The sequence below is a fragment of the Ptychodera flava genome, chromosome 5, assembly GCF_041260155.1.
Source record: "Ptychodera flava strain L36383 chromosome 5, AS_Pfla_20210202, whole genome shotgun sequence".
NCBI classification, from domain to species: domain Eukaryota; kingdom Metazoa; phylum Hemichordata; class Enteropneusta; family Ptychoderidae; genus Ptychodera; species Ptychodera flava.
Window position 1 is genome coordinate 32,119,205 of NC_091932.1, and position 14,950 is coordinate 32,134,154.

At 36.6% G+C, this 14,950-nt stretch overlaps 1 protein-coding gene across 4 annotated transcripts in view; it reads left to right on the top strand.

Annotated features, from left to right (window-relative positions):
• LOC139133522 (uncharacterized) overlaps positions 1–14,950 on the top strand; it is a 205,799-nt gene that overhangs the window by 107,594 nt on the left and 83,255 nt on the right. For all 4 annotated transcript variants that reach the window (XM_070700175.1, XM_070700174.1, XM_070700177.1 and 1 more), the window contains 18 exons: positions 557–705; positions 1,584–1,670; positions 2,310–2,442; positions 2,945–3,186; positions 3,722–3,938; positions 4,405–4,742; positions 6,422–6,508; positions 6,880–7,123; positions 7,665–7,828; positions 8,158–8,315; positions 9,004–9,110; positions 9,630–9,799; positions 10,232–10,318; positions 10,744–10,876; positions 11,561–11,718; positions 12,063–12,267; positions 13,672–13,850; positions 14,430–14,691. In XM_070700175.1, the coding sequence (XP_070556276.1) occupies positions 557–705; positions 1,584–1,670; positions 2,310–2,442; positions 2,945–3,186; positions 3,722–3,938; positions 4,405–4,742; positions 6,422–6,508; positions 6,880–7,123; positions 7,665–7,828; positions 8,158–8,315; positions 9,004–9,110; positions 9,630–9,799; positions 10,232–10,318; positions 10,744–10,876; positions 11,561–11,718; positions 12,063–12,267; positions 13,672–13,850; positions 14,430–14,691 (3,120 nt within the window). The remainder of the gene's footprint in view (positions 1–556; positions 706–1,583; positions 1,671–2,309; positions 2,443–2,944; positions 3,187–3,721; positions 3,939–4,404; positions 4,743–6,421; positions 6,509–6,879; positions 7,124–7,664; positions 7,829–8,157; positions 8,316–9,003; positions 9,111–9,629; positions 9,800–10,231; positions 10,319–10,743; positions 10,877–11,560; positions 11,719–12,062; positions 12,268–13,671; positions 13,851–14,429; positions 14,692–14,950) is intronic.

Consider the following 14,950-nt stretch of genomic DNA (forward strand, 5'->3'; position numbering starts at 1 on the left):
TCAAGAATAAAAATAGGGGGTCACCGCGCAAAATTTGGTACTAGAGAAACAAATTACCCAAGATTTACCGATATTAGAAATTCAAAATGGCCGCCATCCCTGTGTTAACTCTATGGAGAAAAATAAAAAATTTCGAATTTCGAAAAACTAAGCCGGTTAAAAGTTTCCTTTCACCAAGAGCTTTAAAATGAATCCCAACAAGTGGTATATCAGAAGAGAATTGTAACAGTTTGAGAGTCCGAATGTCTGTCCCCGAGGTGCGTTCTACCTTAAAGCAAGTGCAAAAACACCATTCAAAACAAAAGGATTAAACCAGATTGTCTCACCGAAAGGCATGTATGAAAACTGAATGCTAAACCCAGACTCTTGTCACCTGTTAGTCCTGTTAAAATTAGGATGGAAGTTAAGTGACATGGCATGTCGCTGTTTTATATTCCTAACAGAAGAAAGTAATTAAAAAAATGTCCAAAATTTTCAAATATTGGACAACAATATGTTTTTTAACACATTTTTGTGTCAAAATTGTAATATTTTATATTTACTTTGATTTTTACAGAGGGCAAATGGACAGTCAGCGTGAAAGTTAGCAAGAAGGACGATGTCCTGCCAACATCACAACTCTCTCTTGTTGTGTGTGGTGCAGAGGGCCAGTCACCACTACTGCCTTTGAACACCAAGAAACTTATGGATGATAAGAAAATAGATGTAAGTTTTTGTCCTTGTGCCCTGAGTTTCATATTCCGTTTTTTTGTAATCCAAGGTCAGTATTAAACATGATTCAATGACACTGAACTTCAGATTGAACAGAGGGTTAGCATGTCTTTGGAAGTGTTATATGCCGTTTGAAGTATACTGATATGTATTTAAATTGCATTTGTGTGTCACAATAGACCATGTTCCGAACCGCGCGAGACATTCCGAGATATCGCGAGAATATGTGGTTCGCAGTGGACGTGTTCTCGCAACACAGGACAAACTGCGCAAAACAGGACAAGTCGCTAATTACGTTAAACACTGCATAAAATATATGAAGTTGCAATCTTTGCTCAGTTATGCACTTTTTCTACTTCCATACAAAGTTTGACTTGTATTACTCAGGCGCTGGAAACCTGTTTCTACGGGCATGTATTAAAGTCTCGCGAGATCTCGCAATCAGCGGAACATCGTATATTAGTTCTTGGTTCCCTGACAAGCAAGTCTAGCAGATTTGAAAATTGAAAGACTGACATCCATTATTAGTCATGCAACTAAGAAAGCAAATGATTGTATTTTTTCATGCAAGATTGTTTGCATATCATTGTACCGGTATGTTTCCCTACCTATAAATGATACAAAATTTTTTATGTGCCATACTATAGAAGATGACCCTTTAAAATCAATACAAATTTTGTCACTGCCAAAGCAATCACAAAGTGTCTACAAAACCCTTATGTCTCCATATAAAATTAAAGGCTTGTGTACTAGACCAATCTTTTTGTATTCATGCTCCCAACAGAAGTTTCATGGATATATTACTCAAATTATGACATACAAATATGTTTGCAAACACTCATGCAGTCAATAATTTACTGAATTTTTTTCAGGTCAAGGTCGGTAGGATTGGTGAAATCTATAAAATCAGAATACAGCATGACAATAATGGTGAAAACCCAGCCTGGCATATAAACAAGGTATTGTCTAACAAACAATGTTTCAAGAGAGGCATTTTTCTACTGAGTTTCTGCCCTTTTAACCCTTTGAGTACCAAAGTCAATTTTTGTCACCACCACAAAATATACGCAAGTCAATTTTTTTTCAGGTTTTTGCCAAAATTTTGATAAAAAAATGTAGCCAATGAAATGTGATGTCAAAATTATCAAAAAAAATTACTGGAAAATTCATAAAAATGGTAAAATGTTGCACTAAAATTTTGGTGGAAAAAAATACGGCACTTAATTTGTTAATTGAAATCATTTTTTCCATATGATCAGGATTTAAATGTTTAAAATCTGAATTAATCTTGTCAATGATCTTAGGTTGTCTTCATGATTTTAGTAATGACAGACACTCGATAGTGTGCAGTTTCAAATCTATCTGACTGGCAAGCATTGCAAAATGCAAGGTGCCTCCCATAAAGTGTCCACATACGGTACCAGATTAGAACTTACCTACATATACTGTTGCTGAAATACATATAATATCAATCTGCGGTGGCAAGTCTATCCAATTTTTAAGCTCAGCCATTTTAAATATTTAGCTTTTCTCCTGAGTTTCTCTTTGCACTGAAAAATGAAAAAACCCAACAATTTATTTTTTCCTCCTCTGAAAAGGTTGAAATGACAGACAAGGACAGCCAAGAACAGTTAGAATTCACCGTGAACAGTGTACTGTCTAAAGACGAAGGGCAGTGTGACATCTACAAGGAAGCACCACTTCTCAGAGCAGGAAAAGATCCCATGCCATGTAAGTGTGATTTATTGTGAATGAAACAGAACAAAAGAAAGTAAATACCTCTGCACGCCACTGAGCATTGGAATTTGAAAATGATCACTGATATCTATGTTTTATGCAATCTCATATGTTTTCACTTTCAACCAATTCTTGAAAATCCACAATGGTGAATATTAGGATGGGGTTTTACACTGCCTTGTAAATCCTCCAATAATAGACTGTATCCCATAGTTTTCCAGTGGTCCTTTTCTGCCATGATCTTTAAAAATTCAATAAATTTGCAAATGAATTACAAAACAATACTTCTATGTCAGATCACACGGCAAACATAATTGAAATAAAACACAGCTCCATCTTAACTTTATCGCCTATATGTTCTAGTGGTCTAAAATGCCAATATGACGCACCAACATATTCTGTCTCTTTTGGAAACATTTTGTCGATAAAATAGTGTATTCATTCAAAAGAAAAACTTGCCTGGGTAACATGAAAGTCTTAATTTGGTATTTCTCAGTAATCACATACATCCTTGAAGTGAAGACAAGTGAGGAAGAGAACTCAGGCACCAACGGCAATGTCTTCGTCACACTCCACGGAGAGACTGGAGACTCTGGGAAAAGACAACTCATGAGAAAGAAGCCCAAGAAAGATGAGAAGAAGGATGAGAAGAAAGATGGACAAGGTGATGAAGATGAGGCCCAGAAAGATTCCAAGGATGAAAGTGAAAAAGATGAGAAGTTCTTCCAGCAAGGACAGGTATTATTGATGTTAATAGTGACGTTCTTTGCTCACATATATGGGTGTATGGTTGTGGTGAACATAATTGTTTTTCATACTTCTAGCACTGGTGATCTTGGCTTGTACCCATGTACATCTGTGGTTGATCAAAACTGTAACAGCAAATAAAAACCATTTGTCAGTCATTTATGAAATCATGCTTTGCTTGAGAAGACTTGGTGGTGTGAGATTGGAAGTCCAGAAAATGACTTAGTGTATATACAATATGTAGCCATTCCTTAAGCAATATGGATAGTGACATGTACGAGTTATTTCCATCAAGAATACCTAGCCAAAACATTTCAATATTGAGATGAGGTGGTGTTTTAAGCCTTTGCACCCTGCTTTGGTGAAAATCAGTACACTTGCTGTAAGTGCTCTTGAATTAAGAAAATTTCCAAATTTCCTCTGTCAGCTAAAAGTGACACCTGTGTGGTAATTTCTTGTTGTGCCAGTCATGTTGTAAATCAAATATTTACTGTATCACCTCTTTTGTGTGCTATCACTCTTTTAGACTGACACTTTCCTGGTGGAAGCAGTCTCCCTAGGTCAGTTAGAAAAGATCACAGTCAGCATAGCCTCTGCAGGTGAAGATGACGCATGGCACCTGGACCAAATCACAGTGATGGAATCGGAGATGGCAAAGACTCAGTACGTGTTCCAGAGCCAGGAATGGTTTGGCAAGGCTGAAGATGATGGAAATATCTTTGTGGAAAGGGAAATATTAGGAAGTAAGTTTTGTAGGAACTGTTGTTTGATTTTCCATTTACAAAATCTAATCTGTTATGTAGTTTTTGTACACTAAGAGAATAACATCAGTGGATTTATCTGGTAATCGTATCACTGGTGAAATCCATCTACACTCATGAAAAGATTTGCTAAGAATTTTTAAAACCATGCAGAAACATTATTTCAAAATCAATGAAACTTAAAAGGCAAACCAGTATGAAAAGAGAACAAAAAATTTAATTAAATTTGTAATTTGATTCACTATTAATCATTATTCAAAACCTCCAAATGATGTTTTCTTTTCTTCAATTGCATCGTTTTCAAGCTCACTTGTGAAAAATTTGTCATTGATATTATGTTCAATATTTTTGGAGTAGTGTGTATACATTCTTTCTTGTGAGGTACAATGTACCACATATCTCTGATGGTGCTCACAAAATTTTAAATTACTCTTTATTTCCTTCCAAGGTGAAATGCCTGTTCCTCCACCGGAGAAGACAGATGATGAAGAAAAGAAAGATACAGAAGAGGACTCAGATGAGAAGGAAAAGACGGAAGATGAGGAAGATGATGGAGAATCCAACTCCAAAGGGAAATGGCACGTCTGGGTGAGAACTGGGAAGGAATTATCCATGGGAACAACTGCCCAGGTGTGTATGGTGGTCTATGGCAGCAGAGGCTGCACTGAACCCATACCCTTGAGGAAAGAAACAGAAGAAGAGGAAACACACGAACATGAAGCTCCTAGTGAGGATGACAAAGATGGCAACCTCAAATTGAAACCTGGCTCTACTGAGGAGTTTGATGTAAGTCTGAATAATTGTATTACTTTCAGTGTTCATAATTGTCTTTTCAAGCAATTTAATATGAGAAAGTGGTAACAATACATGTACCTTCACCTTTCCACGCTATTTAGGTATTCAAAATCTTAAACAAACTTGTTGTTCTTACCATGCTTATATAAACCATCAGAAATTATCATTTAATTTATTTCTCTCAGTAAACTTAAATTATATTATATCATGCTATCATGTACCATTCTGATTGGACGAGAGCTCATTCCACCGATGCTAAAATACTGTTTTAGCACTGGTAGCAGTGCTAAAACGGGCCCCTAAACCAGCATTTTCGAAATTTGCCAGGTCGGTGCATTTGAACGTACCTATCTAAACCACAGACCCTCGAGAAAGACGGTGACCGAAGACCGAATTTCGATACACAGATAAAGTGTGGGTCTGTAACTCACCTCTTGGTGTTAATAAGTTGGGATCGATGATGAAAGACATCTCTGAAGCAGCACGTTTGGGGTATGATGTACACAAATATTAGGGCGACAGCGCACCGTGCACTTTGCGGGAGTCGAGACGCGATATATCCTCGTACCCCTCTTTAAAATGTAGATAGTATTCGTTCATACACAAATAAATTGACACTTCCTCACAGTAACGGTATGTCAGATATTATTTACCAAAGTTTGGGCTATAACAGATCGGGATGTCCTCACGATGTAGACCAAGAAGTTCAAAATAACAATGGGATGACTCCTGGCGACTGCGACGATATTTGACATCAAATGCAACGAGCAGTGTCAGCGTCCAGCTCTCCCTGCATCGGGCAACACACTCAGAATCTGCACAACTGTTCATCACAGTTGCAGTCATCGCAAGTCTGGATTATTTTAAAACTGCTTGTTTTCTGGTACAATTAACGTCCAAATTATCCATCAAAAATAGATCCTGTAACTTCACTGTGCCACCACTGAATGTCGCGACGGTATGCGGTACAGAATGAGACAAATCTATTTTTAGTATGCCAAAAAAGCCAGGACTATTGTTCTTATGTAAATTTACGAAAAAAATTGTTACTTTTTTCTTTTGATTTGAACTCTTGACCCATTTTCTGTGTGAGTGCAGCAGGTATTTTTGACAAGTATCGTTCGTGTTGCATGCGAATAAAATGCAATGTCGATATGGACGTAATGCGTATTTATCGTAGGATACTTTGTGCCTGTACGGAATCCCAACTTATAAAAATGCTCGGTCTCGGGCGCAGAATTTCCGACGTTCGATCCCTCAGACGTCCGTTTTCTGCATTTCGCGCTTAGAGTGATGAAAATACCCAAGTAAGACAACAAATACACACAAGTTGATATAATATAATAGCAATAACCGCCTTCTCAGTCGGGTATACACTCGATTTTGGTACAATTCGCTCCATATAGCACTCGCCTATCGGCTCGTGCTATATGTCACGCATTGTACCAAAATCTCGTGTATACCCTCCTGCGGCGTAGGTTATTGCTTAATTTTATTATTCTTATTGAAACTAATCTGGACGTTTTGATTCTTTTCTGCTGTTATTTCACAATCAAAATAAGATTCTGGGCATGTATATATATATATATATTTTGTTAACCATCACTGTATGACCTTAGGTGATTGATATAATTTGTTTATCATACATTTACATTTACCTGTACTTCCAGGTTGACGTTGGTGACATTGGACCACTTTACAAAATCCGTGTTTTCCATGACAACACTGGTGAAAGCCCATCTTGGTTCCTTGAAAAGGTGAGAAAATTTATGTATAATTGTCAAAAAAAAATATATTTTTATGAAATTTTCACCTTTCTGATTTTCACTTGTAATAACACTTATAAATAAGTAAAAATGCTCAAATAAAAATATTTTCAATGCGGAAATTTGCTTTCTGTGGCTCTTCCACTCAAAATGTTTCAGCTAATTTGTATTCACTAACGACAAAATTTCACAATAAGTTCGATCATTACTTTGAAAATTGTTAATATCTGTGCAAGAAACATTGAATTTGCACAAGTTTTCTATAATTGCTGATATTTTAAAAGGCAAAAATTGGTCAGGTAATTAGCATTTTAAGAAACTGCAAAAATTTAATAAAATTTCCTCCATTGATTTGATTACAGATCAAGATGAAAGACAGCGACACAAATCAAGAATTCCACTTCTTTGCCAAGAAATGGTTACGAGAGGCGGATGAGTCAAGCAAAACAAAAGAGGAGGGAGAGAATGCAGGCAACCCTGGTGATGGGGATGCAGGAAGAAGTGCTGATGAGGAGAAAAAAGATGATGAGGAGTCTGAGGAGAAGGAGGAAGACGACATCATGGTGGAATTGCCAGCAATCAGACCGGATATCCCACCACCACCAGGTGAGTGCAAGATCAGTGCATTGCTCTGAGAATGTAAAGATTTATTCTTCAGTAGTTTTGGTACATGATGATGGTACAATCTTCACTTGCTTGCTACATACTTGATATTGTTTTATAAACATGCTGTTTGGATTCTGAGTCACACGCATGGTGAATCAGTGAATTGAAATTTGAAAAAAATATTGTACATGTAAGTCTATGTGTATGTTGAACAGTCGCATCATCAGTTGAGTGAGAAGTAATTTCTTCTTATGTCAATGAAAATGTCCTACACCAGAAGTTTCTAGATGTATTTTGGTAAGCAATGACTAGATAAATATATTCGTAGTCACAATACATTCAGTGGTACATGATATTTCGATCATGAACAGGTGAAACCAATTTCTTTTGTGATGATGGTGCTGCAGAAAAAAGTCAGTACAAGTTTATGCAGATCACATTTTTAGCACTGTTTTTAATCTGTCAAGTGTTTACATAAATCCAGACTGAAAAAAATAAGGGACTTTTGACTGTAACAATTGCATCACTCTCTCCTGCACAGTTTACACATATGAGGTAGCGGTGCACACTGGAGACAGAGGTGCATCTGCTACGGATACAGTTGACGTCTACATGACCGTGTATGGTGAAACGAAATATGGAGACACTGGTAGACGAAATCTGAAAAAATCTACAAACAACGAGGTGAAATTCCAACAAGGACAGGTAAATATTTAACAATGGTACATTGCATTCCTATCAAAACCAGAGAAGGATAATCCTATTGCTATCAAAACCAGAGAGCAATAATAACATTTGATAAAATACTTGGGAGTTAAATAACTACATTGCACAGTGGGTAGTAGTGAGTATGGAGGTATAGTCAGCATTCATCAGGATGGGTCCTAGTTTGCTGTGTGTCTTGTCGTTATTTTCCAAAAATTCCCAATACTGCAAACATCATAACAGACGACAAGTAAGATGCACACATAACAGTGCTCCTCTCATTCTGTCCCATGAGTTTGTAAAACATAATTTTTTATTCTGTTTGTCAGACTGACATATTCTACATAACATCGGTGGATGTCGTAAAACCACAGAGCATTGTGATAGGCCATAATGAGGAGGGCTACGGTGCAGGATGGTACATTGACAAAGTCACTGTCAAAGAAAGCAAAGATGCCAAGACCATGTACTACTTCCCATGTCACAGGTAAGATTATCGGATGGTTTGCCTACTAAATCACACGGACTAAACAACAACTGTTTACATTCTCCCATCAAGGAGTATTGTTTTCACAACTTCAACTTGATTGAAGCATAGGTTAACATACAAAGTATTGTTTTATAGCAGGAAACCTGAATTACCTTTCTGATGCAGCTTTCACAGAATAATTGAACTGTAATGAAATATTTTTTGGTTCTTAGATGGTATTTAACAATTTTTTACCTTTCTTTTTCTGATACATCATCAGATGCATATTGTTGTCATTTCTGAACAGTGACTTTCTCAGTGAAGTATGCGTATCATTGTTGCGTTTTATTTCAAACGTCAGCTCTTTTCAGAATGAACATCAGTAATAGTGCCATGCCGACTAATTGTTCAGTGAAGTTCAAGTATATTTTGTTAATGAGTTGAAGATGTTACGATGTTCTTGTTTAACTACTTCTAAATAAATAAATAATAGCTACTAAGTATAAAGTGCAATGATATAAAGTTGATACACATATATTATTCCAGACATCCATATGGCCAAAACAACCCACTATCTGCAAGTGCCATTTGAAATTCTGATTTTGCTCGGCAATATAATAGCTTTTCGCCCAGTAATATATCACAATGTGACAATAATTTTAATTAGTTGATTGTAGATTAACAATTTATTATCTTTTTCATGTAGATGGCTTGATACTGGAGTTGATGACAGAAAGACAGAGAGAAAGCTTACCCTCTTGGGAGAAATGCCAGTTCCACTAGTTGATGAAAATGACAAAGGACCAAAATCAGGTAAAGTTCATGGCAGAAGTTAACCCTTCCACCCCCTTTTCCACATGTAATGGTCCAAATTTTTCCCACAGGAAATGATACAGCTGTATCAAAATTTAGCAGTATAGGAGTCACTGTTGGTTATGACACAATTTTGAAATACAGACATCCCATTTGACCTTTGTTTGCATCCATATTAACCTCATTACCCCTTTCTTTATGAGTGATTTGGGTCAATCCTATTGATTTATTAGGGTGTCTTGTTACTCTACACTAGGGGTGAAAGGTATTACAAGACATTTCCTTTCAGCTAAAAATATGAATTATGATTCAGATTACGGCAATCTATCAAAAATTTGTTACATTGAATGTTTGTCAACTGTGTAATTTTTACATTCACATTTGACTATCTAGGCTTCAGTCAAAATTTACTTTATAGAGCTGTCATCCAACGTTGTAGAAAAACTGTGCAATAAGATTCTGTTGGAATTTCTTGACTGATTACAAAGTTATATGCTCTTTTCCCTTTGAATTTTACAGAGGGCTTCTGGAATGTTACCATAGTAACATCTGATGAAGATGATGCCGGAACTAAAGCCCTGGTGTATCTGATTGTGTACGGCGAGAACGCAATGAGCTCGAAACATGAACTCAGTGACGGATCGATGAACTCACAAACATTTGATCCTGGCAACGAAGATAAGATTGATGTAAGTCAATATCGTTCATTTTTCACTAAGACTGGTGTTCATTCGAAACAAGACCATTTGATTATGTTATTTTAATTTTAGTGATGCAACAGTATTATTTGAATAAAAGCTCTCTTTCAGTAAAAATGGAAAGTGTAATAAACTCAGACAACTTTTTCAATCTTCAGTTGAGAATGCCTAATTAAATTTAAGACTGCTTTGATGATGGTTAAATCACTCGACCTATTGCAAACATTAAGGCAAACTTGACTTATTGGACATAGATTATTTGTGTATGTACCAGACTGTATCAGAGTCCAATGAGAATCCACCAGGACTCCTCTTGTGTGGAATACCAGGGTATTTTGGTAAGGTAAGAGTTACCCATGAACTGTGGAGTGATGCCTTATGGTTAAGGGGTGAAGTACTAACTGGTGTTTCTCTCTTCTTTAGATTAATATTGGGGATATTGGTAAAATCTCCAAGGTCAGACTGTTCCACAACAACACCAATCCTGATCCAAGGTGGAAAGTCAGCAAAGTAAGTCAGCATTTATACCTACAGATGTAGACTGGTTGCTACAGCAAAGAGAACAGTGTACATAATGATGATGCAGCATTTATCTTCAAGATAATATGTTTGTGAGGTGAAGGAAAGAGTTACTTGAGGAGTATAGAGAAAGGGTGTGGTAAATTACTGATGGACAATTTGTGAGTGAAAGTAATTTGGAAAAACTGATGTTGCTTAAAATCAAAGGGTGAGAGATTTTTACATGTATGTACGATTAGATCAGAAAACCGAATCTTTCAATGCAGTATTAAGGTACCATGAAATGTGGAGGAAAATTTTGCAAAATGAATGTTATTTCTATCCCTTTCCTGGTGAGCCTTGTTGCTATATTGTAACTTAAAATCAGTCTGAAATCCATGCGTAACTGATCAAAATTGATGTGATGATGATTCAAGGTCAAAATGGAAGACCAGCATACCGGAGAGGTACTGGAATTCCACTTTGACTGCTGGATAGGAGAAGAGGACGGAGACGGCACAATATGCAAAGAAGTTGCTGCCAAGAGGGAAGATGAAGAACCTCTTCAAGGTCTGTCTATTTAATTGTTAAAATATACAAAATCTATATTCTTTTCTTACTCACAGATTCATATTAAGTCCCTAAATGTACCTGAGATACAATGCCAGTAGATTTGACCAGTCTGTGCTGAATGTAACAGAAATGAATTAATATTTTGAATGGTCTTTGCTGGAGGTAACAAAAATAAACATGACACTGATGAGTATTTGTCGTGAGGCATTAGGAGGCAAGACAGATGGTTGGAGATAAGGCTTTGGTAGGTCTGAATTATAAAAGACAAATGAAGCTTAAACTACAAAAATCTTGAGTAACGAGAGTCAAAACCTACTGGCACTCCCTGCATTGAGAAAATTTGCAGTAACAGCAGTATTATTCTGTCTTTCCTGTGGACCAATTTTTTAATTTGAATAGCTTTAGCATGGTCTGTCTATTTAATTCAAAGTAGTATATCGGGCAAACGATTTTGCACACATGGGATTTACTTTTGTTTAATGTTCATTACAAACAAGGTATCTATGTTTCATATATTGGGTGGCAACAACATCTCTATAAAATTTCCTCAACTTTGAGCTTGTACCTGACTTTCAGTATGGAAATTATAATAGTAACTACAAATTTCTCGAAGGTTAGTTCCTTCTTATTAATACTGCTATGCAAATCAAAAATTTATTCCTTTGAATTTATCCCATTCAGCAATACAATATGAGGTGGAAGTTTACACTGGTGATGAGGAGGATAGTGGAACAGATGCAAGTGTTTTCATTTTGGTCAATGGTAACAAAGGTGATACTGGCAGGAGGGATCTGAAAAAGAGCCAATCTGAAAACAACCAGAAATTCCAGAAAGGTCAAGTAAGTGTTTAATTTCCTAATATAATAGGTAACTAAAAGGTCAAAGTTCAAATAAGTTATCCAATCATAACATGCTTTTTATACATGAAAATAAAGTTTGAAAAGAAACAAAGAGCAGAAAGATAACTGCAATGGGAAAAAAGAGAGTGTTGTCACGTTTACAATGATAATTTATGCAAAGTGAGTCTGCATACATTGTATGAGCAAATATGTGTATGCAAATTAAATAACAATGTCAGATTATCAATAATTAATATTTATCAATCAAAAATTTGTGTAATTTTAGTTGTAGAAAGCAAGATATTACCATAGCAAACTCACTTATGAATTGTGTTTGTTTCCAGATGGATTCCTTTGCATTTGAGGCCATAGACTTGGGTATACTGGAGAGCGTTTTTATTGGAATTGACTCAGAGGATGTTGATAAGAAGTGGTTCCTTGAAAAACTGGTCATCAAGTACTCAGTGAATGATGATGCTAAAGAGATCCTGTTTGACTGCAAGCAGTGGCTGGGAGAGGAAGACACATTGCTGACTCTCTATCCACAAGGTACTCTATCGAAAGACATTCTTAGATATGTGTCATTCTTGGTACCTGAAATACGATTTTGCCACCTAAGTGAGTCATAAAAATCTAAGGTGGTCGACAAGTTTTCAACATGGCTGATTTCTAGAGGTAAAACACATAAGATTACAGAAGAAACAGTAAAGTTTTAGGTTATACAGGCATTTAATGCCAGAAATGTCTAAAAAGATGAACAGATGAATGAGTTTACATGTCACCAGTTTCACCAACAAAAAGAACTTTTTGCCATGAAAATGATTACATTTGTGTTAAAAGTATTTATGAGATCACCATCTCAAATTCTTGCTGTGGTAAGAAGTGGACTTTTTACCCACAATGCTTTTCAGTATCATGTAGTGTTCCCCCACCCACCCTCCCCCCCACCCCAACCCCAAAGCACAAGAAAAAAGCTGTTTAAATTAGTCAGAATTGGCTGGTTTCTTGTCTTCAAAAAGCATTGCAGGGTACCATAACAATATGACCGTAGAAAGGTTTGCACAATGCCAGCGCACAGTTCAATCGGGGAAGGGACTGCATCGCCAGATGCAAGCAAGTGAATGTTTCTGAGCTGCTTCAGAATGCTCATGAAAATGCAGTTCTTAACACTGGAAAAATTGCTCAGATTAAAAAGAAATAAGCCACCATGAGGGCAGACACTAAGATTGTGTTTTCTATCAAGCCCATGATATTATCAATTTGTCTCTTTTTACATGATATACTTCCATACCAGGCAGTCTCGCGGTGAGGAGATGTATTCCTTGGCCAAATTGATATGGATAGCATCATGCTCAATTACATCATATTTGTTCAGCATTGTCGTTCAAAAATGTCTTCATTACATACTTCCTGTATTCAAAGACTCCATCATTTGGTAACTTGAAACATTTCCGTCATCATCAGGTACAATATTGGATTTTGCTTAAGGTAGAATCCACTTCAGGTATTTGGACATTAAACCTTTCACAATATTTTTCTGGTCAACTGCTTGCAGAGGCTCTTAGAGTATGAAAAATTCTTACTGTAAATTTTTTTATCATAAAGTTGACAAAGCGTTGGTGGCCATTTTGAATTTCAAGTATTGGTTAATGTTATGTAAGTTTTTTCTGTAGTACCAAACTTTGCACTATGACCCCTGCTTTGTGTTCTTGATTTGGTAAGAGAATGGTTGGAAATTTCATCGATAAAAGTTTGAGCAAAAGACTTAGTCGTTCATTTTTTAGGCATGTACAATGAAACCTCTTTGTAATTTCATTCCATCATCTAAAACGTTTATTCAGCCGTACTCATAGCATGGTTGAACAGCTGTGAATGTTTGACATGCACTAGCAATGACGCAAAACGACATGTATGATATAAAATATTCCAAACGATGTTTCTTTTTCCATTCAGCCAACTGGAAGTGTTCTGTGGAGACAAGCCAAGACCATGAGAGTAATTTGAATGGTGCTAAGGTCAGACTTGTTGCCTACGAAATGAGAGAGAGGATCTCATCTCACATGTCAGAATTGATGACATTGGATGATTCAGTGGAAGACATGTTTACGCCGGGAAAAATGGATGAATTTGAGGTGAGGAAATATGCACTGGTTGCACTGTACATCCCTTCTTTCCAATTGAATGATCCAGAAAACAATGGGGGTCACGTATACCAAAATTTGATGACAAAAGAGTGAATAGATAAGAAGCTCCGATTTTAGATTTTTGTTACATACTCATCATCTCTTTTGGCATAAGAAAAAAACACCTCCACTGTTGCACCTGAAAGCAGGGAAAATCTTTGCTAGCCAGGGGAGTCTAAGTCTATGACATCACTGGTTCACCTATGACTTCAGTTTGTCTTCTATGTTGTTTTGAGAATGGCTAGGGTAACACACCCTGTTGTTGTTATTATGGATTTGTGTATAACAAATACATTTCTATTGATGCATGTAGATAAGTCAGAAATTTATTACATCAGTTTGCCTACACACCACCACTTTTTGTGTAATTATTGACCATTCAAATTGTACCTTAACATCCATCAAACACATCACAAAAAATGTCAGAATGTTTGTACCAATATTCTGATGAACTCTAATTCATAGTTAGTAAGTATGAAATACCAGGTCAACAAAGATACAATGATAGTTTCAATATTTTCCACACAGCTTGACCCTGGAACCACACAACTCCACCAAGTCTACAAGATAAGGGTCTGGTTGGAAGAACCTCAAGACGCTGATGAAGAAGAAGCAGGAGACACTGGAGAAAAGAAATCACCATCACTACACATCAGCAACATTGTCCTTAAGGATGACAACAGCACTGAATTGAAATTTGAAGTCAACAAGTGGTTGTCGAAGACAGAGGAAGACTGCATGGTCCTCAGAGAGCTGCCGGCAATCAAGGATAACGAAGAACCTCTAGCAGGTCAGATCTTTTGATTCTTTGCTTTTTCCCTTGTAAAATTCACAGTTGACAAAAGGGGATGGATACTCACAGGTTAATGTCACATAAGTACCGGGTATATCACATGATTCAAACAGGGGTGATCAAATGTAGTGGGGCAAGACCTGATGAAATACTTTGATTAAGAATGCTAGGAGAACTAGCTAACTAGGCTACAGGACCACCTGAATAAAGTTGATACTGGTCTTAAATAAATGACCATGTATTTTACAGTTGAAAA